The following is a 26,039-nucleotide window of genomic DNA, read 5'->3' on the forward strand; positions in this document are numbered from 1 at the left end:
CAGTCTTGACGTCTCGTAGCATGGAGACCAGCGTCCACACAGATGTCACCTTCTTCAGAGCTCCATAAATTTCTCGTGCTGTGTTGATGAAGTCAGGGAGGCATTTCAGTTCAAATGCAAGCTTTTTCAAGTCGATATAATTTTTGTACATTTCGAGAATCGTTGGGATTTCGGTATCGACTGTGTGGTCACGTTGGTTTGCAGCAGACATCAACAACTGCTCCATTGCTACAGGGACATCAATGGAATGTTGGCTGAATCTTCGATTAATTTTCTCGATTATGAGATCAAATACTTCAAAGTATACTGATCGGTAATACACCTTGGCATCAGTAAATCTGTGAGGCCAAGGTTTACTATCACGTGATTAAGTCAGTTACTGTTTAGAAGTGGTTGGGGGGGGGGGGGGGTTTCCTATTATAATCACGTCCCGTCGTACTAAAACAATGTCCTAGTAATATGATGAATTATAAGCTACATTCTTCTGAACTTTCCAGAAAATTGGTCGGTGTAGAAATAAAAATATTCATTCAAATGCTTACTTCTATCGCTTTTAAACGGGGGGGGGGGGGGGGGGGGGGAAGCATATTGTGGCCCCTGCCCCCCCCCCCCCCCCCCCCCCACTTTTTTCTGACGCCTATGTGAAATATAACCGAATTGGACGTAGTATCGTATACAACTGTTGTCGTAAAAGGAAAGTTGCCTCCCTTACGGAAACAAATAGCAGACGACAACACCGAGTTTTGCGTGTGTGAATGTGTAGGCTATATAAGCATGTGCGTGCGTGCGTAAATGCACGAATATGTGTTACAGTTGTTAAGAAAGTGGTCGAATACTGGGTCAGCTGGTCGAATACTGCATATCGTTCCTTGCGGTACTCAAACCTACTCTAGTCGGCGTATACCGCATGAAGAAAACTTGGGTCTGTTCAGTGAATAGCATTGCCAGTAAGTATTTACGAAGAAAAACAAATATTAGCAAATGCCAATAAAATGAACATGTTATAATCCTTTCTTTCTTAAATGGTCGAATACTGGGGTCGTTGCCCTATATATATATATTTTTTTTTTTTGCTTTTAATATATGAAAATATATTTATATTGAATATATATATTTACATACCATACAAAACATACAAACTAAAGGAGTCTCATATATATAAATACATGTAATTTAATACAAGGAATAACCCCAACATATACAACTATTTTTAGCCCCCCCCCCCCCAATGTGTATTTGTATTTGATGTAGTAATTTATAATACCCCAAATGTACATTTGAATTTTTTTAGTTATTAATGTTTAACATACAAATATATATATTATTATAGTTAAATTATAACAAATATTTCTTTCTTTGATCATTTATTAGGTGTTCGTGCAAAGGATGGCTCAGAGTATGAACCAGACAAGAAATAGCACAGACAGACATCTGAGGAATATGAAAAAAGATGTCGAGTTTAGTCATTCCAGACGTTTTTTAGAAGCAAAACGAAAGCAACTGAAAAGTGAGGGAAAAGGAAACAAGCTAGTCAAAGCCGATTCTCTTTCTGCAGAAGAGATCAGGATACTGTATGATAAGAAAGTTCTTGGTGCAGGTATTGTTATAAGGTGTACAGTAATATAAGAAGTCTATCATGTATTATAAAAAAAATTTAAAACCCGCTTATTTTACTTTATTAGTATACAAAACAACAACTACGTTTATAAATGTTTTCTTTCTGTAATCTCTCTATCTCCCTCCCTCCCTCCCTCCCTCCATTCCTCTACTCTCTATGTATGTAATTGCAGCAACAGCATCATTAAAATAAGGTCAGTTGAAAATATGAAGGAAAAAAAAAGAAATATGTTTAGGTATTATTTTATAAAAGAAAATATTTTAATATTTTTAGAGAGGAGTACTAAAACTCGACGTGGAGCGAAACTAGGTGATCACAGAAAGGTTATGCCACGGATGTTTGCAAAACCAGACAGTGCAAACTGTCCTGCCAATATGTATAAACAGTACAAACTGCATCACCCCTGTATCTGAAGCGAGATTTTATTTGTGCCCACACTTGCAAACCCATCTGATGAAGTGTGGTATTTCACACCAGGTTGTTGACAAAAACCAGCTAGGAGGGATGATGCATAATATTGCACATCAGGGTGACATTTCCGGGAGAAACGTTAACCATTCCACCTGAAAAACATTTGCCACAACTTTGGTACAGGCTGGGCGACCCCAACTGTGATTGTTTATCGGGGGTGGGGGACAATATTCAAACAATTAACGAGTAGTCCATACCTTCAATGCAACAACGGGAAGAAGCATCTAATCAGTTATCTGAGGTAATGGTTCCAGATATGCAACACACAAACAAACAAACATAAGCAGATTTATCACAACCTGAAATCAATACAAATGTGACCACAGCATTTAACTTGGCACTGGCAACAAAAAGGACAATCTACTTTCAATTCTCGGTGGTACCTCGATAACAGGTGGAACGACTAAGATAAATATACATACTGGTAAATGTAAAACAAAACATACACACACACACAAGATTCTGAAAGTTCCCAAGAAGAAATTAGTTCCAAAATGTGTTAAATTTTAAATTAATGTTATTGTTAATGATGATTGTACCAGATGGGATTAGTGTACCAAAGTTGTGCTAGATGTTTAATACATAATTCTTTCTTCCAGATTTTAAAACTTTTTTCCTAGATCATATACATGAGTATACTGCTACTTTTACATACACACATGACTGGAATCTTTCAAGAATAATTGATAGAAGTATTGAACCAAAGTCATGGTAAAGATTCCTTAATATTTTGTTATTGTTTATTCAATAAACTAATAGTTGCACACATTGTGGCAAGACATCTTTCAGTAAATTCCAGTGAACAGATGATAGAAGAAACTGTTTAGAGTACCAAAGATGTGGTAAATTTCAATAAATGATCTCTGTCCCAAATTTTGTTTTTTATTTCTTACATCTATACCACTTCATGCATTGTTAACCAGTAAAAGGTGATTAATAAATATGTCATTAAATGGGTGTTTTAACATTGTCCCTGTTATAGGTCATCGGACAGTTGTATTGGCACTTGGACCTATAACAAGGCCAATATGAAAACACCCATTTAATAACATAATATAGCATCATGCCCTTGTAAAATGATGCACTGTTCAAAACAGGTATTGCATTACCACATTCAACTATGTGGAACATCATTCACAGGACCGACTCTATCAATGTCGTGCACTCGAGGCGTACTGAAGTGTCCAGTTATCTGAAAGAGACATCACATGTATTAGAATGAATTAATGAATGTTTCACGACACCCCAACACAAAAATACACATCGGCTATTGGGTGTCACAAGTGGTAAGTATATGAAAGTATTATTGATATATAATTATGTAAAACCACAGTGTAAGGACGCATATATTAGAAAGACAGACAATCCGTAATTAGAAGATAGCTATTGACCCTTCCTTGCTAGAAGCAAATTTTCTTCTTTGTTTTTCTTAATGTATTTTTTTAAATGTCCGTTCTACACAGAGACGCATAATTCCTGCACACGGGTCTGGTAAATTTTTGAAAAATAGGCAATCACAAGTACCATGTCAGACAAATATTTTCCTAAATCTGACGCCACAAAGCTTTATTTTAATTTAGCCTGCAAATATTGTGAAATTTAATTGGCTAATCAAATCCAATTGCGAAACTAAAATCAACATTAACGTGTCGGAAATTTGGGAGATTCCCCCAAAAGCCTGTTTACATATTCATACGCAGTTAGTACAATACAATCTTTATTGCAACCTTTGTACATTGGCTAAGGGGGTTTGACTCGTTCCAGGGTCGGCGTGCCTTATACTCATGGGCAATTCCATGAAAAGGTCAACCTCCTACTCAATTTATAAATATTGGTTTAAACTGCAATAATTGGTACCCTTTTACGGTCCTTTGGTAGTCGGAAATGGGGGGGGAGGGGGGGGGTCTTTCTTTCAACAGCAAATGTGCATTCTAGCCATATTCTAAAGGCGTTTCCACACGACATAAGTTTCCTTGTCATCATCGACCATTATTCTACGAGGTATTTGTATCGTGTGGCATTGTATGTAAAGAGAATACAACTAGAGTACAGTTCAGCTAGATGCGCGAATTATATTGGCACATACTTTTGGTAGGACAATAAGACACTGAGTGACGGTGGTTGCCACAATGATGATGCAGGACGTGATGCCGTAGTTGAGGTCGTAGTCAAATTTCAGAGTTAGTGACACCGTCACCCCGAGGAAACTGAGCACCACGATGTTGTAGATGCAAACACCAATCATCTTCGAGTCGTTTAGACCATCAACTTTTACCTGGATGTATAAAACTTAAATTCTAAAATCACAATCAGCGTTAACAAATAATAGCCTCCATCCTGATTTCGAAGTAAAATATAGAGATTATTATACGAGCTTGTGTGTCATACTGATTTCACGAAACGAGTGTCAGGATTTTTGTATTGCCCGAGCGAGTACCACACTCTCGAGTGTAATAATTTCTTTATTATTAGTGTTACATTTTTAGGAATAACAATGTCTGTCTCAAAATGTTTCAACCACAACTAGGAGACGACGAAATGACGTCATATTTCACATGCACAGTCTGAGCTAGGCATGGGGAAGCTACGTGATGTTTTGACGTCGATTTTGACATCGAGCTGGAGCTTATTGTACAAGGATCCTGACACTGGCTTCGTAAAATCAGTCCACATTATCCAAAATATTATTTTTAATTAATAACAAGATAGGACCATGTCAGAACGTTTCAAATGTAACTAGATTGGATTGGATAACATATTAACGTGCCTATATCCAATTAAGGTTCAAGCATGTCTCTCCTGGAAACAATCTCTGACTTAGCAAGTGACCGAGTCCGGGACATAAGGTGGGTAGAAGGGGGTGAATTGGAAATGGGTTGCATCCAGTCAAGAAAACTCTTAGATGTGGAAGGTGTGATGTGCGGAAATACAGTTATTGAGAAGCCGGACCCGTCTGAACAAGAGAATCTCAGACTAGGGTGTAGTCGTGGTTGGTATAGTGGTGCGGGCGGACCCGGCTCGTGAGGATACGAGATAGTACCAATATGATCCAAAGTAAAGTTCAGAAAAGAGTACTAGGGATCGACCCAACTGCCTATTTCTTCTAAGAGTGAGACAGTCAATCTTCAGTTGGAGACTAAACGCGAGCATCCGCGGCGTTCTGCAGAATGGTCGCCATACGAGCCACGGAAAAACTTGAGCACAAAAGTCAGCTAAAACAAAATGACGTGGAGACAAGGAATCTCGCTGAAAAGAAATCCAACCTGGTGGAGCAGGCTGTCAAAACGAGCAGCGTCCTAGATTTCAATCAGTTCCAGTGGCCGCATCCATCCCAGCAGAAAACTCCATTTCCCTGACAAAAACAATACCAATGGAGGATTCCCAAGTCGAGCAAGCGAAAGCACGTGCAGTGTGCACAGGCGAAACAAACACGTCTTACCGCGGCGGGCTCCAGACTGGGAATGACTAACTAGAAAGAGACAACGAAACTACGTCGTTTTCCCAGATCCGCTTCTTTTGAGTTAAAATAATAATAATAAAATAAAACATTGTCCCTTTTTTTCTTTTCACGGCTTTGCCTAGGAACCTAACAGGTGTTATATATGTGACTGTAATGTGTTTTTGACGCCTAATTTGTTTTTGTCATAATCTACTAGTACATGTATTAAAAAGCGTTTTTGTATTTAACATTTAGACATGCAAACAAATTAAATTGAGAGGGTGTTTCAAACCTTTCGTGTTTGCAGTGCCAGGAATACCCCAAACAGCAGAATGATGCCTTGGAAAGTCAGCAGACAACCCAGGAAGTAAATCTGTTTTTGAGAGTAGCAATTTTTTATGCTTTCGCGTATTTCGATGTCATCAATTACGTTGACCTACAAAAACAAACGTTAGGACTGTAGGAACTCAAGTTCGATATTTATAGAATATTTAAACACACAAAGTCAAAATTGGCAGACTTTAAAAGGCGTAGCAACTCCTACAACTCCTGCCTGTACGGACAACACGTGTTCTGTGTGTAAATCCAGTAAGTCCAGTAGGGCCCTCACGAGTCCAACAAAATATTGTACTCGAATACTCGTCGGTCAAACTCGACGCGGACTCGAGTACCCGACACTTACACTAGATGATGGTGAGATTAAGGAATAAACTAAATTAGCATTGTGTATCTTAATTTCAGCGCTGAACATTGATGCCAAATCATGCCCTTGTATTGCATTTAAAAACCTTTTGATACGTGCAGTGTTGTGACAGACGAACGGCCAGTTTAAAAAGAGAAAAACTAGCGTATGTTTATATAATTATTATGTAACTTATATCGTTGATTATCTATTGCTGAAACTATTGTCATGCATTGGTCATTGTATTCCACCTTGTACGGGTAGACCCTACAGTCCAGTAATGATTGGTTCTCGTGAACCACGTTGTAAAGTGCAGTGAGGTCATCGGGAATGTGTGGAACTCAAACGGATACCAAAAAGAAGATTGGTTTTGTAAAACATGTCAAATAGAGAGCAGTACTACACCGATTCACAATTTCAGGTACCAATCACCCACCACCACCACCACCACCCCACCCCCCACCCCCCTTCTTACCTCTACAGGCAACTGGTGAACGACAATCTGGAACGGGTCGATAACAAACCAGACAATGATGATGGAAATGTTTATGGTTACAAGACCACAGACCATTAGCAACAGCTGTTTATCCTTGACAACCTGAAACAAAATGTTTGGTATACGAGGCTTAAAGGTATAAAGTCCTTTTTTTTAAACCCTACTTATATATGTGTGTCGAGTGCGACGTTGGTTATCATAGTACACTGAAATCTACAGAAAATGTACGAATCAGTCAAACAAATATTATGATAATAAATAATAACACATTTACCTGACTTTCTGTAAATGGACTTAATGTTTTGCATTTACCATAGTTTGACACCTAATAGCCGATGTTTTTGTCGTGATGGGGTGTCGATAAACATTCGTTCATTCATTTATTGTGTAATTGGATATATTCTGGTTGGCACAAAATAACCCAAATATTGTATACAAGTCTTAGGGTTATTTTGTGTTTTGTAATAACAACTGAAAATGGGGTGGTGCATTTACATCCTGATGGATTTGACCGTGCACTCGAGGATTTTTACAATGCTGGGTTTTAAGTAGAGTTTTAGAAATATATGTTAGTGAATCGTCAAGGTGTGCGACAAAATCAAAACACTTCAACTGATTTCGAACAAAACCAAAACATCTCACGCGGTTAACATCAATCAGGGTATTTTTGTTGCAATAAACATTTTGAAATAGGACCTTGTACCTTTAACTCACATATCAAATGTGTATTATTTCGCTGAGGCGTCGTTAAACATTCATTCATTCATTCATTCATTCATTTTATGTTTAATTAATGAATGTAGTACAAAAATGAGCTCATATGCACATACAGGTTGGACGGATTTACCTTCTTCTGCTTAGTGCCATGAGTGAATATCACATACACCCGCCATGTTTTAGCGAACAGTCCGCCAAATGCCAATGAGAATCCAACAGTCAGTGACACAAGTTTTGCCTGAGAAAATAAATTAAAATTTAAACCAATTTGTTTTTGTCTTAAAACCATCTTAATTTAACAGGCATTCTGAGTGTACTGCTAAACCAATACATGCTCCCTATCGGCCCAACGAAATTGCATATCTCCTAAGTTCAAGGGTCATAACTCTGTGGAAATGTGTAAATCGCCATGAAAGTTAAAACTTAATCTGTAACAGTATATGATAAAGCTATACACAAAATGTCAGCTCAATAGCTAGAGGTATTGTGACAAAATCCGGAAAACTATATGTAGGACGGAAAGGCGGAGATGAAACCTATAGTCCCCTCCGGTTGGATTGGTAGGGGATTAATACATAGATAGGGGCGAGATGTAGCCCAGTAATAAAGCGTTTGCTTGATGCGCGGTCGGTTTGGGATCGATCCCCGTCAGTGAGCCCATTGGACTATTACTCGCTCCAGCCAGTGCACCACGACTGGTACATCAAAGGCCGAGGTATGTGCTATCCTGTCTGTGGGATGGTGCACATAAAAGATCCCATTCTGCTAATCGAAAAGAGTAGCCCTTAACCATATGTCCGACGCCATATAACCGTAAAAAAAAATGTGTTGAGTGCGTCGTTAAATAAAACATGTCCTTCCTCTTTCCTAATAAATAGATAAACATACTACCACTTTTACCTCTGTGATTACTACTACTACTACTACTACTACTACTACTACTACTACTACTGCTACTTCCACTTCTACATACCAACTACTACTAGCAGAGGCGGATCTGGGGGGGGGGGGGGCTAAATTTTGCAACAGTTATAATTTTATTATATATTCATTTTCATCCCCCTCCAAACCTCCCCAAAGTTCTCTTGGCATTCCGCCTCATGTCATTGCCAGTGTTGTTTCTGGATCCGCCACTGACTACTACTACTGAAGAAGAAAACACTTTTTAATACGTGTGTGCGTATGTGTGTTTGCGTGTTTACTTATATTCTTAAATATATTACCTCACATGCTAAAAACGTTGACGTGCTCATGCTTTCCCAAAAGACTGTGCTGTAAAGTATTAGACACCCAACCATGGTCACGTTGTTGAGGTTAGGTGAGGACATCTTCACGATCCTGAACACAATTGTATTTTTAAATCGGCAACAGTAATACTACATATAATATAACAGAGGCGGATCGAGGGGTGGGGGCAGGGGCAGGGGCCCGATCCCCCTCTACATTCTGCGAGTTATAATTTTATTGTATATTAATTATATTTGTTTTAAGATCCCCCTCCAAACATCCCCCAAAGTTTCCTTGGCATTCCGCCTCATGTTATTGCCCCCCCCCCCCCCCCCCCATTTTCTGGATCCGCCACTGAATAATATATATAAACAAGTGTAAAAAAATATATATCAAAGATACCATCTTTTTGTGTGAAATATCCTATTGATACATATAAGTATTTTATTTATTAATATGAATTTGTGTGTTTTATTGTATATACCTCTAAATAATAGCCTGTATATTAGTATGTTTTAATGGTATACTTTAGCATTTTCACCGTTTGTACTGCGTGGGACTTAAATAAAATTACAAAAATTCTATTAAAACAAAATTACTATTGTAACTCACGATTTTTGAGATCACCACCAACCCATCCACGCACTGTGTGCGCCCCCAGGTAAGTTTACCGCGCTAGTATGACTTGTCAAATCATGGATATGTGCTTCACGAAACTATATTTTGGTTATTTTCTTTGGTATTTTCTTTTCTTTTTTAACACGTACCTGCTTTTCCTGTATCCAATGTTGAATGCCAAGAACACACAGGTGAGTACAATCCCCAAGCCAGCCAAACAGCAGATAGCGATGTACAAGGAGGAGGATAGTTCTCGTGTGATCTTTATAGTGGTGACAGAATCCTTAGGAATGACACCACCTGTATCATTTCAAAACAAGATACTTTTCTTTCTTTTTTTTTGATTTTTCAAGGACACCAATACAAAATAAAATATGAAACACAAATAGGTTTTGTTTTTTGCTGTTATTATTCAGTTCTTATGGTTTGACGCGAGCAATTGCTCTTAACCGTGCGTACACGCGTAAAATTAATTCCACGTGGCCGAAAAATAGCTTGCCTCATCACAATCGGATATCGGCAATTTATTTTACTCAAAATTACTTTGAATTTAATACAGGGAGCAACTGCTCTAACATATTACAGCAGAGCAGTTGCTCATCAATGATTTTCAAACGCACTTGGTAGTAGTGGTATTATATTAGCTATGGATACCTTCTACCTTTTTTCTACAAATACACATGTAGCACTAAGCACACTAGCCGTGTTCTTACATATAAATAGAATATAGCTAGGGGACACTGGAGCAAACTTCACAAAGAAGATGGTGCACAGCCAGTGTACACAGGCAGACTTCACAATGGATTTCAACAGTGTAATTTCCCTCACCTTTCCAAATAACTGGTGTGTCTGGCAACCACTCTATCTTATTCGAATAGTACAATCCCACCATTTGTTTTTGTCCACCTAAAATATAGCAAAACATTCCATAAACATGTAAAGTTTGTCTAGGCAATACATTTCCAAGTCTGGAGCTCCACGCGGTAAGACGTGTTTGTTTCGCGTGTGCACACTGCACGTGCTTTCGTGTGCTCGACTTGGGGGTCCTTCGTTTCGTTGTTTTTGTCAGCGAAATGAAGTTTTCTACTGGGATGTATGCGGCCATTGGAACTGATTGAACGCTGGAACGCTTCTCGTTTCGACAGCCTGCACGACCAGGTTGGATTCTTTTTTAGCGAGATTCCTTGCCTCCACGTCATTTCTCCGTCTGACTGTCGACTTGGGTTTTTTTCGTGACTCGTATGACGGCCATTCTGCAGAACGCCACGGTTGTTCGCGTTTAGTCTCTACATGTCCGAGCCTGTCCTAGCAGCACTGGAAGATTGACTGCCCCACTCTAAGAAGAAATAGGAAGCGGGGTCTGCCCCTACTACTCTTTTTCTAGACTTTACCTTGCTTTATAGTGATACCATCTCGTATCCTCCGGAGTCGGGCCCGTCCGCACCACTATACCAAACCATGACGACTGGACTATACCCTAGTCTGATACTATCTCTCGTTCAGACGGATCCGGCTTCTCAAGATCTGTATTTCAGCACAGCACTACATCTTCAACGTCTATCGACTGTCAATCTAGGGGTTTTCTTGATGGGATGCAACCCATCTCGTCCCTTTAAGCTGTGCACCCAAACGGCCTTAACGAGGCCACTCGCGTGGACATATCGATCGGACTTTAAACTTTTAGATCTGCCTTCAAAATTTTATGTTAAAATTACTTCTTCTTTTTTTAAATATTATTAAATAGTCCGATCCTCTCTTCTTTCGCTTATTTAATTTTGGACTGTCCTTCTAAAATGCTCCAAATTATATAAATATTCGGCCGAGCAGTCAATTCTTTTTATTTTTGGCTTGTAACCTTTTTATTTTTTTTATTTATTCTATTAACATTTTTACTAATTGCTATTTTAAAAATTCTGCCGATTTTCAACACCCCCCCCCCCCCCCCCCCCCCCTTCCATCCCGAGTCATGCCACCGATCTTATCAGAGGTCGGACTCGGGATGGGCGTGTTCGAAACCCTAGTGGTATATGGGCACGTTAAACTAGTTACCATCATCTAGGCAATATTCCGAAACTGTCGATCTGCCCACACCAACACAAAAACAACAGAACCCAATACAGCATTCTATCATGCTAATTCAAACACAATACGAATATATACTTAGCCAAAATGGTTTAGCAGTTTCGTAAATGTGCTTAAATAAAAGAAAACTAGTGACTAACAAAATACAATCCGACACTGGATTTAATTGAGGCATCATTTGTCAGTATAAGTAACAGAAGATTTCAATACAAAATGAAATGTGTGACTGTCACGTCGTTAAATGGTGCTTGGGATTACATACATGAAAATCTGAAAATTGTCAATAACATGTCTGAGCAGATTGGGCATGCAGTAAAACGTCACTTCATGCACTGAACGTGACCGATGTGGTGGTGGTAGCGTCATGGTGTGAGCAGGAATTCATGACATCGGACAAAACTGCCTCAATTTCATCATTCGCGGTAGTAACAGAATCATCACACGAGTTTGTTATTCCGTTCACGCAACAGGTGTTTTGTTTTAACAGGACAAAGCACGCCAGCAATCAGTCAGACTAACAATGGGACTTCTTCACAGGAACAATATTGAGACATTAAACTAGCTTGCAAGATCGTCTGACTTGTTCTCTACTGTACAGGTATGGGATTTGTTTTGTTGTAGGGTGCGAGAGAACCACACGCATATTCACAACGTCTACAACCTTAAACATGCTTTAACTCGTGAATGGATCTGTATCACTATTCCAGAGATCCACCGTCTCATCAGAAGCATGAACCGACGTTGTTAACATGCAATGCCGAAGGTGCTCAGATACGTATATGGATTTGTGTATGGATCCCAAGCAACATTTAACGAAGTGACAGTCACACATTTCATTTTGTATTGAAAATCGCCTGTTTCGTATACTGACAAATGATGCCTTAATTAAATCCAGTGTCTGATTTTATTTTGTAAATGAATGAATAAATGAATGAATGAATGTTTAACGACACCCCAGCACAAAAAAAATACATCGGCTATTGGGTGTCAAACTATGGTAAATGCAGATTTTATTTTGTAAGTCACAAGTTTGCTTTTATTTAAACACATTTACCAAATTGCTAAACTTTTTTCTTCTTTTTTTGCTAAGTATATAATGCACATTTTATGATTTTATGTGCATATGTTTAAGCTCAATAGTCGATGCTGAAAGGTCAGGACATGGCCCATCCATCCATCGATTATAATTTCAAGTAATGTAATACAGATTCCTCATAGCGTGGTCGAGTCAATCCAAGGATACTGTTCATTCTATGACTCATCATACCTCTGCGGAGCTAACTCTCATGAAAACTGTACTGGAACTCTGTTCTGTGTCGACAACATGTATCTTACGAGTTGTTTTACAAAGTATTTTGACATGCGCAAGCGGATAAATGGTAAATATCCGACATGTATGTAGTATTCCATTTAAAATAAAAATATCGTTTCTAACTAAAACCCATTTAAAATTCTGTGGGTTAACTTGTGCGTCATAGATCAGTCGGTTTATTTTTATACGTCAGAGAATTCATTGGATTATATTGCTGTGTCGACCAGGTTATCGCCGTGGAGCAGCCAATCACAAGTCTAAAAAGGTATCTTCAATGTACAACGGGTTAACGAACACATGGGTAAGTAAAAGCGTTTGGTACCTTGCAATCTGGAGATCATATACATTGCGTTGAGGTCGCCATTCTTGTCGAAGGAAATATTTCCACGTACCCCAGTGAAGGTTGTGTTCATGGCATTGCTGAACAACAAATTTGCCATGTCTGCGTTCTTATATGTGAAATCTTCAAGTCTTTCTGAACCTTCAAAAAATAATTTAAATGGAACCAAGATGATTGCTTTTATGATACTCTAAAATATGATATTTGCACAAGGCAGAATTATTAAGAACGTTTTGACAAGGTCGTGATTGTGTAAGCGATGATAGGTTTCGGACATAAAATCCTCTTGCTGCAGCTGCAGCCCACTGCAGAAAAAATACTGGGTCCCGATTAGTTATTGAATTCGAGCATTAGGGATGATGTTGGATTTAGCATAAACATTCTGGACTGCCTTATATTCCTGGCTATAATGTGCAGTGGGTATATTTTCAGGACTGTGTATACCGTTAGGAGTTTTCTATATAGGAAGACTGCCATTATCCAGGACGACAATACATTCCTACTTTATCTGGAATGAATGAATGAATGAATGAATGTTTAACGACACCCAAGCACGAAAAACACATCGGCTATTGGGTGTCAGACTATGGTAAATGCAACAACAATGATGATCAACATTTATATAAAAATGCAACAGTTAAAGAACTGTGCAAAAATACAAATAACACAGATATATAAAATTAAAATTTAGAATAATATTCAGTATCACATAAAAATTGTAATACAAATTCCGGATGGAATCGAAATGATTCCATCACATTTGTTTCTCCAAATATATCTTTCCGAGTCTCTTTGAGATGAGGACACTCCACCAAAATGTGGCGTACCGTCAGAGTATACTAACAGCGCTCACACTGAGGTGGAGGATCCTTCTTCAAAATAAATGAATGGGTCAAGTATGTATGACCGATGCGAGCACGACACAAGACTATTTCATCCTTCCTGCACTGTCTATAGGAGGACTGCCACTCTCCCAAGACCGGCTTGATGGCATGAAGCTTGTTCGCAACCACACCATCCCAATCATGTTGCCAAGTCGAAAAGATAAATTTGTTAATACCATATTTAAAATCAGTATACGGTACACCAACCCTGGCATGAGGCAAATCCAAAGCAGACTTGGCAGCAGAATCTGCCTTTTCATTACCGCTGATACCAACATGGCTGGGTACCCCAAAAAATACAACATTTTTATTGGGAATAGATAAAACGACACACTTTCGTATCACCATCCCAATTAAGGGATGGTCCAGCTTCATATTGCGCAAAGCTTGGAGACACGAAAGTGAGTCAGTAAAAATAATAAATTTGGATCCACTAGAATCCTTTATTTCTTCCAAGGCTTTAATGACTGTCCAAACTTCAGCACTAAAGATCGATGCTGAATCAGGCAGTCGCATGGAAAGTATTGTGTCTGGTGGAAAAACTGTAGTACAAGCCACAGAATTCCCATCCCGTGATCCATCTGTATACACAGGAATGTACACAGATGCGCCAGATCAAACACAATTTTAGGTGGTGTAATACACCAAGGTGGTAAAACAAAATATGAAGGAGCTTCCAAAGTGTCAGTTAACTCAATGTTGGAAAGCGACAAAAAGTGCTTAATGCGAAGACCAAATGTACGAATAGCATTTGGCCTTGCATCAAACAACTTCATATATTTGTTGTCAAACACCGCAGTATGTGTAGGATGTTGTGGTAAAGAGCTGAACTTGGTAGCATACTGCAGAGAAACCTTTTGCACGTCTAGCACCCAAACAAGGTTCGTGTGCATCAATGTACAAGCTATCTACAAGAGATGTTCTAAATGCACCAAGACATAGCCTTAGTCCCTGGTTGTGTATAGGATCTAGCATCTGTAAGTAAGACTTGTGTGTCGACCCATACACAATGCATCCATAATCTAGTTTAGACCTCACAAGAGATATATACAGACGGAGCATAACCTTTCGGTCTGCTCCCCATTCTGTATTAATATTAAGAGCTTTCAAGCCCTTCTTTTTAACATATTTAAGATGGGGCACAAAAGATAGCTTCCTGTCAAATATAACCCCCAGAAATTTAGTCTCCTCCACAACTGGAATTGGATTTTTGTCCAAAAACAACTGTGAATCTAAGTGGAGACCTCTTTTCTGGCAGATATGCATACAAACCGTTTTTGCTTTTGAAAATCGAAAACCATTGTCAGTTGCCCATTGATGAAGTTTATTCAAACAAAGCTGCAACTTACGTTCAATGATACTCATATTGGACGATCTATAGCAGATCCGAAAATCATCGACATATAACGAACAATCCACACCAGGTGTTAAACACTGGGTGATGCTGTTAATTTTCACAGAAAATAAAGTTACAGACAGGATACTACCTTGAGGCACACCCATCTGCTGTGGGTGAATGTCAGACAAAGTCGACCCCACCCGGACATTAAAAGATCTATCTCTTAAAAATTGAGATATAAAAATAGGAAGTAGACCTCTAAAGCCCATGCCAAGGAGGTCGTTTAAAATCCCATAATTTCACGTGGTATCGTAAGCTTTCTCCAAATCAAAAAACACTGAAACCAAGTGCCGATTATGGATGAAAGCTTCCCTACAAAACGTTTCAAATCTAACAAGATGATCAACCATGCTACGTCTAGTACGTCTAGTAAGCAATTTGTGGGATTCAAGATACCAGACAAGTCTATGATTGATCATTCGTTCCATGGTTATACAAATGCAACTTGTCAAAGCGATAGGGCGATAGCTAGTAGGATTGGTTGGATCCTTACCTGGCTTTGGAATAGGAATGATAATAGCTTTCCTCCAATCAGAAGGAAAGTCGCCAGAAATCCAGATGTTATTAAAAATATTCAAAAGAACCATCAAAGATGATTCAGGTAAATGTTTTAATAACTGTTAATGAATTTCATCTGGTCCTACTGAAGTATCATGGGCTCTACGAAGAACATCCTGCAATTCCTCCATAGAGAAACGCCTGTTGTACACTTCAGCATTTTCAGATGAAAAATTAATGGACTGCTTTTCAGCTTTAGTTCTGACTGATGTAAAAGCATCTGTACTGAAAGCAGAAGATAAATTATGAGAAAAGTTGTCTGCCAATGCTTTGGCAATGTCACGATGAGACTTGACATCCGTATCATTGACAGACAAATGATGAACTGTATTACTGGATTCTTTACCTTTGATTTTACGGATCCTATTCCAGACAGATTTTACGGATGTTTGTGAATTCAACTTGGAGACAAAAGTTCTCCAAGATGATTTCTTACTCTGTCTAATCTTTCTTAGAGCCTTAGCCCTAGCAATACGAAATGCATCCAGGTTATCCCCAGTAGGTTCACGTTTGAACCTCTCAAGTAACCTGTTTCGCTCTTTGAATGCATCTTCGCACATATCATTAAACCATGGTTTATTGAAACTCTTTGGCACTGCCGAAGTCTTAGGAATAGTTTCATCTGCAATGCCCTTCAAGATGGAAGTGAACAAAGACATGGGATCATCAGCATCCGTGATGGCAAATTGTTGCAGTCGAGTGCTGCACAGATGCTGAAACTGAACCCAATTTGCCTTCGCCAACTTCCACCTTTGAACCCTTTCAAGTGATGGAGGTCCATCATTCTCCAAAATAATGGGAAAGTGGTCACTACCACAATGGTCTGAACCAACTTTCCAGGAGAAATCAAGAAAAAGTGAAGGACTACAAAGGGTTAAATCTATAGAAGTGAAAGAACCACTAGCAGAATGAAAATATGTACGACTTTTATCATTGAATAAAATAAGTCATTTTTGAGAATTAAGTCTTCTAATTGTTTTCCTCTAATATTTACATCCTCGCATCCCCACAAAGTGTGGTGACCATTAAAATCTCCTATAATGATAAAGGGAGTAGGGAGCTGGTCAAGAAGATCTTGAAGGTCCGTTGGATTAAAATTAAAATAATTACGAGGTGGCAAGTAAACTGAACATAGAGTAATAGTTTTATGAGCCGTGACTGTTACAGCCACAGCTTGTAAATTGGTATTTAAAGTTACTATACTCTGAGGAATGTTTTCATTAACAAGAATGGAAACACCCCCAGATGCTCTATTTTCAGTTTCTTGAAATTTGTGATAGAGGTTAAATCCTCTCATGGTAATATGATCAGTGTCCTTCAAGAAAGTTTCTTGAAGACACACTGCAAGAGGATTATGTTTCTGAATTAAGACTTAATTCATCAAAATTGGGCCTAAGCCCACGGCGGTTCCACTGTATGACTGAATTAGCCATTAGGGGAAGTACAGTAGTTATCATAACGTTTTCCTTTGGATGTGGTTGTGATTTTTGTGATTGCGAGTGTTGTGATGAATCAGAAATGTCATCACTCACTTCCATATCCAACGGATCAAAGGGATTACTGATTGGGATGGTACGTTGTTCGATCTTCTTCAAACGTCCCGACCAACCTTCCTTATTTTTACTTTTAGTGCCTTTTCCTGACAAAGGTTTGCTAGGACCTGGCTCCTCAGCAGTTGAACCTGGATCGTTTTGGTAGCTTGTATCTAGGAAGCTTTAGTTGCCTGTCGCTGAGATTTTGTAATGTCAGAAACCTTCTTAAATCGGTCTTTATTATTAGGCCAAGTTAAATCTGTCTGAACTGACGCATTGCTCGTAGAGACCTTAACAGCAGCAGCATATGATTTACCTACTGCAACTGGTGTCATAGTCTCGACAACCTGTCTAGCCTCAGTGAAAGACAAACGTGTTTCAACTTTTACTGACTGAGGCCGTTTTTCAAACTGCCACCTTGGGCACTATCGCGAGTACGCAAAGTGCTTTCCCTTGCAGTTAATGCATGCCATATCATTTTGACACGCCTTGCTGGCATGATCATACTGACCACAACGATATTTATTTGGAGGAGTCTGTCTGGGATAGATCCCCGTTGGTGGGCCCATTGGGCTATTTCTCGTTCCAGCCAGTGCGCCACGACTGGTATATCAACGGCCGTGGCATATGTTATACTGTCTGTGATTTTGCATATAACAGATCACTTGTTGCTAATCGAAAAGAGGAGCCTATGAAGTGGCGACAGCGGTATATCTGTGTGGTCCTTAACCATATGTCCGACGCCATATAACCGTAAATAAAATGTGTTGAGTGCGTCGTTAAATAAAACATTTCCTTCCTTCGCTCTCGTGACTGGTTGAACTAATCTAAACCTGCACAAGACTGAGCTCGGTATTGTTTGGAGTCACTAAATGTAATAATAAAAGCAAAAAGTCATATCACTGAACCTTTCGCCTCAAGATCACTTGCAGTCTTATTCAAAGCAAGAGCTGCTGCCCATATTCCATCATAGCCCTTCAGACCGAGTATTGCAGCTGGCAAATCCTCGTAGTTGGTCAAGTTCCAGAAAATCTCCTGGATCTCTAGTGGAGTGTATCCCGAGATGGTCACGTCTCCTTTGGGGTTTATTATTACGGCTTCGACCGAGAAGTATCCGTCAACAGCTTGTTCAATGTCTTCTGAAGTGCAGTTTACTGACGATGACTTGGACTTCCACCAGTTTTCCGCGTACCACCCGAGAAGAAACCAGACAATTTTAGGCCCATACAGTCCAACTTTGTATGCCTGTTAAAAAGTCATTAAATTGACAGAAAATAAGCACACATCCATTCAATTTTGTAAAACAGTTTGTTTTGTTTAACGACACCACTAGAGCACGTTGATTTGCTAATTATCGGATATTGGATGTCAAACATTTGATAATTTTGTTTTGTACTCGTAGTCTCAAAGGAAACCCATTAACAGCAAGGGATCTTGTATATGCATTCACAGACAGGACAGCACATACCACGGCCTTTGATATACCAGTTAAAGTCACTGGTTTAGACAGGGAAAAGCCTATCCCCCACAGACAGGACAGCACATACCACGGCCTTTGATATACTAGTTAAAGTCACTGATTGGGTCGGGAAAACGCCTATCAGAGAAAGGGTCCACTGAAGTGGTTCGATCCTACGACGCTAACACCTCAGGCGAGTGCTCTACCGACTGAGCTAGATCCCACCCCCTCCCTGGGACAATGTATATCTCAACTATACTACAGCAAGAATTGCAAGTTAAATACTGGAAATAATGATACCTCGTGCGCGTCTGTAGGATGGGTCAAATGTAGCGAGCAACGTCTTATGGAGGTCAGCTAATACTGCCCGCAACATAACATTTTTAAAATAATAAAAATCGCTAGTATGGTGGGTGGACCAGTTTTGGGTAAACAGGTTTTGAAAATTCAAGCTACGGTAATAAAGATCATACTTCACAAAATACTCTGACTGCCATGTCAGCATAGAAGCTTCCAACAATAATCCGGGCACCACGTTCCTGCAAATACATATTTAAAAGCCATTTGAAATCTCCTTACTTAAAGCATCACAAGGTATAGGACATGGGGTTAATGGTCTAACAAAATATTACCTGAACAAAAATAATTTGATTTGTCCCTAAATGTACTTTATTCAACCATCTTCATAACTACCATACTCCATTTATTCATGACATTTTGTAAAAATAATTGAATTATGGTCTATAATTCAAAAACTCAAATTGGCGAGAGGGATGGCATGGATTTCACTCCATCATGGTTTAGTTAAGGTGATGCGATAGCTAGATTTGGTTTCCAACAATTAATGTAATTTTTATTTATTATCCATTTTTAGAGAAATAAGGTCCTTAAATCCGTGAAAGTATGCCTTTAATCATGGTTCCACGGCAGTTTATCTACCAAAATATTACTTGGAAATATGCTTAACAGAATTAAGTAAGAACCAGTACATATTTGCAATAACCAATAACATATTTGCAATAACCAATAACATATTTGCAATGGGGCATTGTGATGACCGCCAGATGAAGAGAAGTATATATTTCAAGTCTGCTAACCCACGCTACTGTGCCTTAAACTGTAGTATGTACGTGCCTATATCCTTTCAAGGTTCAGGCACGTTCACCTTAAGCCAAATCTCTGACATGGGCAGTGGTTGGGTTTGGGACAGTAGGGTATTTAATTTAAAGTGACAATTTTGATAATTGACCTTAAAAAGGTGAATGGAAAATTTAGAGCGCTAGTCGAAAAGTAAATACTATGGCAAATACTAATACTAATTATACTACTTTAAGTAATTCGGGCTTCCTGGTCGACCCACCATGCGATTTGCTTCAGATTATGTAGTAGCTGTCAAAACAACTACTGACTTCTTTTAACATGAAAGATGAAGCCCAAACAATATAATAAGAACACAACTGTGGTTTTTATGTGATGTGGACTTTTGCCCGACGCATTAATAAAAATACGCATTTTTGTTCACTCATGTACGGACGCAATAATATCATGACGTATTAATTACATGATTTACAGTAATTTATTGGGACGCAAAATTCTGTTTGGGCACTTTTTAAATCCAATTAAAATATATAGGGAATAACTGGTTAAAAATGGCGACTGCCGTGACTCTACCGAGCGGCATTCGTCATTCGACCTCAACAGGATAAAGCTGATATCTTAAGACAATAACCAGTTATTTTTGTTATCCAGCATCCTAAATAAAAAAAATAATAATTAAATTAACTGTTTTATTTCTCAACTCACCGCTTTCGAGAGCAGTAGATTCACGCCTATTGATTTCGCATACAATAACTATACACCAAAACAAAATAGTTCTTAAATAACATTTTTTTCTTATAATTTGAATGAAAACAATGTATATATATGAAAATTACAAGTAATTTAACGAAGCATTAACAATGGTGACAGCAGTTAATAAAGTTGCCGAGAAAACGTTATTCAAAGACAAGAAGGAAAGTTTAGTTTTGTGCTCCCCCCCCCCCCCCCCCAAAGAAGTTTCGCGCTTTATTTACTACATGACACGTTCTGTGAAATAGTTTCATTAGATACGGTGAGGCCAACATGGATGTTAAAAGTTTGAATATTCAAAGTTGCTCCTGAAAAGAGAGATCAATGGTGCTGTTTCCAAAACACGGGCCGCGCCAGGAATCTCCACCAGAGGAGTGTCGTTTGAGGTCATACCCTGACGTGACTACGTGTGTGTTATGACAGGTTGTCGGGAACATCGTGTGAATACACCTGTTTTCTTCTGTTAGGGAACTGTAATTGTTGATACTCACCTTGTGTAACACCTTTCGTTAAACATACATTCATTCATTCATCCATTCATTGTTGATCGGTGACTTTGTATGATGCCAGATGGTGGTACGTTGTTTAACGCAATTTCTGTACAATCACGCTGTGATTTGTAAAAAAAATTAAAACATTTTCACCATCTTTTGTTTTCAAGAACCATCTATCCAATCTTTCATCAGAGAGTGGAACAGTGCGGGTGGATAAAATCGATCACTTTTGTTACCAAAATGTGCGGCCGTTTGGAAGCATTTGTTTTGTAGACAAACACGGGATTTCTGGGATTTTGTTCATCGTTTGTGAAAAACATCTTTGGATTATTTTTCTTGTACCATGACTTGGTGTTTTTTTTCTTTGATGTCGCATGTGGTGTAAGTGCAATACAAGTTTAGAACGTCACTACTGTGAGGGGCGTCGTCTAAAAACTGTGCTATTAACTCCAGTTACCCGCACAGTTTCAGTTATACCATGGCTAAAATAACCTGCACTGTTTTGATTGCACAGAGAAAAATAAAGCTTAAGATAAAAATAAGAAAAAACAAAAACAAAAGTAAATCATGATAAATGGGTATTTTAGATCAAAACTTTTAAAAAAAAAAATAATAATAATAATAAATAAATAAATAAATAATGATAAAAAAAATACACTGATACAAACTATTATGTAGTCCTATTGAACTATTTTAACTTAAACGTGCATTTTTGAGTAAATCCTGAGGATTAAAAATGAAAATCACAATTTCGGAACACAACAGGCGAACAAGCGTCCATTTTGTGCAAGTCTGGAATATCGCCTCGAATTTCCTGCCATGCGTTGAAAATTTTAATGGCCAATCTCGTATTTTTGTATTTTGTTCTGCTGCTTGGAAATTAAACGTTCGATAATCTCATCTGTCACAGGTTTGAAATAATGTTAGATCATCCAAGTAATCATTTTCCATACTGGAAGCCAGCTACGATAATACGTAATCGTCAAGATCTAAAAAATAATCCGTCGAATCCATTTTCAGACCAAATCGCGTCACCGCTAGCGCACAACTGACGTAAGATCAACTGAAGTAAATGGGCGCGAAAGTGATTACGTCATAAGAAGGGCGTGGTCTCGTGACAGCTGTCAGTGTCAGTCATGGTACAAAATATTTATATCATGGTTTTGATTCGTTAAATAAATGTGAACTATAAATATTCATATGTGAACAAATTGCAATACCTTTATTTAATGTATATCTTAAGTACATACTTGTCTTTCATTTTCACATTGTAAATATACCAAATTGTCATGTTTATGTATTACATTTATACTTTTGGTTTACCACTGTCATACTGAAAACATTTGGCCCATAACTGTATTTAGTCAAATATTAGGCAAAAGCTAGACTGGAAATGATTTATGCTTATTAAATCTTTTTTGCAATTTATTTATTTTATTTTTGGCATCAATCAGTCTTGTTTATAATAGCAATATGTATGCAAGTTTGAGATTATGTGTGCGCTATGAAAGAAACAATCTTAAAATTAGTGGCGAGAATTTCAAAAGTTATGTCCCTTGGTATAAAAATCCCGGTCAATCATAATTACTTTAATAAATCAATTCTTTTACTTACGGTGGTTTAAATTTATGTTAGTGACATAAATCGGTTCTTTAAAATACTGCACATAATAACATATAAGAATTGTTTCTCATTTTTTAGGAATTTATCGATGTATAAAAGTCACAAATGGTATAAAATCGCGTAGCGTAGCGAAGCGATTTTATACTACATTTGTGACTTTTATACATCGATAAATTCCTAGAAAATGAGAAACAATTCTTATAATTACAAACAGCACAAGAAGTGTACCTTAAAACACTCAAAAATAATTTCTTTCGTTCTTACCGTCAACCATGTTCTGTAAATAAGCGTAGGAATACATGTATACATACTATTGGAAATTGTCCGCTAACAATAAAAATAAGTATTGAATCAAGAAAAACAGTGTATATATCTTTATTATAACTTCTTTTTAAAAAATGAAACAATTTCATGTGCAGATTTGTCTTGTGTTTTTCTATCGCAAAGTGACCTTGATATTAACTTTTGTTTACGTGTAGTGACTGTTGGTGTTGTGCGGTTATTTCGATCTTGGTCTTCCGTGATGACGTATTTTTATGAGGTTTATGGAAGGATAACGTTTGTTTTTCTTAGTGACGTCAGCCAATCAGAATACAGTAAATCGTATAAATTCGGAAAGTTTGTAATTATATACATATAAATGGTGTTTATGGCTGATAAAGGGTTATAAATTGATAACCTATATTTGGAAAAATAATTTTACGACTTTTAATTTGCAACTAAGGTGCTAGACTCACGTAAACAAATTTATTCATCATTCTAGTTTACGAACACTACCGATGTTTAACGATTAAGTTGGCCGTTAATGACTATAAAGCCGTAATCGACATGTAGGTATTCGGGGTCGCGTTTTGGGCAAAATGATAAAACGCGTTTAGAGTTGCGGCCCTTTGTCAGCAGAGGGTCAATATAACACGGGTAAAAGTGTGTGTGTGGGGTTTTTTTTCTTCTTCTTCGCCTCCTTTTCGTCCATTACCACGAATAGGGCCGATTCACTTTCGTCATTTTCGTTAGACCTATCGCCTTATGTGTCGGTTTTCTTAACGTTCATTTTGCTCAAATTCTACAACTGCTAATAACAATTCTACATCTGTGAGGCAGTTTTCTTCATTAGCTTATTGAAGTGTTAACGTTTCCGATTCAACAAGATCCATTTCATCCCACTCCAAAACAAAATTAGCATCCATTTATTAAGTTGGCAGAATACCAGGCGATAAATTTTAGATTGCTATTATTATTTTGTTTTATTATTATATATCATCAAAGAGAACGGATATTTATTCAAATATAATATTTTATAATATTAAATATGTTGTTATTATTATACTTATTCATCGTTAGTCTTAATGGGACATTCCTGAGTTTGCTGTACATTTTAAGATGTTATCGACTAACAGAGACTTTTTAACGATTGTAATTGCATATCAAATATATTTTTGTGCATAAAATATTAGTGGCTGTATATTAAACATGTTTCTGATCGTTCTAATATTTGTACTAGGTTTAATTTCATCTTATTTTCTAAAATATCGTTTTTTCGTACGTACGAAATTATTTGAAGACAAAATCCAGTTTGGGCTTCTTACAAATATTAAGACGACCAGAAACACATTGAATATTCTAAACAAGAAAATATATTTAATATGTAAGTTTAATCGTAGAAATATTTTATTAGTCGGAAACATGTTACAATGCAGCAAACTCAGGAATGTCCCTTTAATAACATGGGATCGTGTGTTTACGTAGATGGACATTTGGACGATCATAGCAGTCCACATGACCGGCTATCCCTCGAACGGCAGAGTACTCGGGCTATGCGACGTTATGTACATTACAGCGTTGTATTTGAGCGCGATCGTTCCATGTACCTTCAGAAATCTAATCCTTGTTTGTTTTTGTTTTGGAAATATAATAGTAGGACGATTCAGAAACCCCTAGTAATCGTTTTTGTCTAACAGTCTTGGTTATGTACCTTTACCTTTAGTTTGAGGATCTGAATTGCAGGATCAATGGCAATAATTTCAGTGGCAACCAGATTGATGTTAGATTTCTTCATTAGCGAAATTAGTTCGCCAGTCGCCTGCAAGAAAATAATAATATATATCATCTCTCTCCTGCTATTAACTTTGAGAGAACTGTCACAATTCCAAGACAAATTTTGATAGAATAAAATTATTTGATTTATCTGTCAGTAATTATAATTGATTCTCCTTATCTGTCAATAGGCTTGTAGGTACTGGGTTCGGATTCCAGTCGAGGCATGGGATTTTTAATCCAGATACGGACTCCAAACCCTGAGTGAGTGCTCCGCAAGGCTCAATGGGTAGGTGTAAACCACTTGCACCGACCAGTGATCCATAACTGGTTCAACAAAGGCCATGGTTTGTGCTATCCTGCCTCTGGGAAATGCAAATAAAAGATCCCTTGCTGCTAATCGGAAGAGTAGCCCATGTAGTGGCGACAGCGGGTTTCCTCTCAAAATCTGTGTGGTCCTTAACCATATGTCTGACGCCATATAACCGTAAATAAAATGTGTTGAGTGCGTCGTTAAATAAAACATTTCTTTCTTTTTTCTTTTTTATCTGTCAAATGCGACATAAATAGCATTTACTTTTTATATAACGAGGGTATGGCACGAACGTTCAATGAACGACGACAGCTAGTCAACTCGTTAGTGGGTGTTTAAAATCAATTAAGCAGCACTGTAAATTAATACGCGATCGATTCGGTATGCATATTATAGGCTGGATTGTGAACTTCCTCCTTCTTCAACACACAACAGGAAAGCGAAGATTCACCTATAGTCGTCGTTCCTGCCCATAGGGAACACCTTTTTCATACTTTGGAATTCACTAAAAGCTATTTATTTCTGAGCCGACTGTTTTCTTAATTGTACACAAAATAGCATATTTCTTGTTATTTCCAAAACACTTTTAGTTTTCTTGTTACGTCAAACCAAACTGAAATTATTTACAAAAAAGAACCTAACATTATTGTAGGATGATCGGACAATAACTGAATTTTGTATTTGTGTGAATGGTCGGGTTTGAGAACCAGATCCCCCATAACTACTAGTTTAAAGGAAGCTTCCTTGACCCATTAAGAAACAAAATCATGAATTTGGGTTATTCTGATACACCCCAAAACACCCCAACCCTATTCCCACCCCACCGGAAAATATGTGATGTGAACGCCCATCAGTGTGGTAGGTGGGATCATCAATTACTCGAGGTGGCCTCT

The 26,039-nt window shown here is 38.0% G+C and overlaps 1 protein-coding gene across 1 annotated transcript; it reads right to left on the bottom strand.

Moving 5' to 3' along the window:
• Positions 1-666: 666 nt before the first annotated feature.
• On the bottom strand, positions 667-24,874 carry LOC121370335 (gamma-aminobutyric acid type B receptor subunit 1-like). The gene is made up of 12 exons (XM_041495485.1): positions 24,778-24,874; positions 19,308-19,373; positions 18,284-18,620; positions 12,985-13,143; positions 10,097-10,174; positions 9,418-9,568; positions 8,647-8,761; positions 7,554-7,661; positions 6,686-6,808; positions 5,821-5,964; positions 4,176-4,364; positions 667-3,281 (listed from the first exon to the last, which is right to left on the bottom strand). The coding sequence occupies exons 1-12, from the start codon at positions 24,853-24,855 to the stop codon at positions 3,204-3,206; spliced, it is 1,626 nt and encodes a 541-aa protein (XP_041351419.1). The 5' UTR covers positions 24,856-24,874; the 3' UTR covers positions 667-3,203.
• Positions 24,875-26,039: the final 1,165 nt, after the last annotated feature.

This window comes from Gigantopelta aegis, chromosome 4 (genome assembly GCF_016097555.1).
Source record: "Gigantopelta aegis isolate Gae_Host chromosome 4, Gae_host_genome, whole genome shotgun sequence".
NCBI classification, from domain to species: domain Eukaryota; kingdom Metazoa; phylum Mollusca; class Gastropoda; order Neomphalida; family Peltospiridae; genus Gigantopelta; species Gigantopelta aegis.

What these genes read in the sequence shown, in the direction of transcription:
- LOC121370335 (XM_041495485.1), bottom strand. Translation starts at nt 24,855, where the DNA reads ATGAAGAAATCTAACATCAATCTGGTTGCCACTGAAATTATTGCCATT. An exon ending in AAGTGATCTTGAGGCGAAAG is followed by an intron (nt 13,144 to 18,283) that starts GTTCAGTGATAT and finishes TATTTTTTGAAG; the next exon opens with GTTCAGAAAGACTTGAAGAT. An exon ending in CAACGTTTTTAGCATGTGAG is followed by an intron (nt 7,662 to 8,646) that starts GTAATATATTTA and finishes TTATTTTCTCAG; the next exon opens with GCAAAACTTGTGTCACTGAC.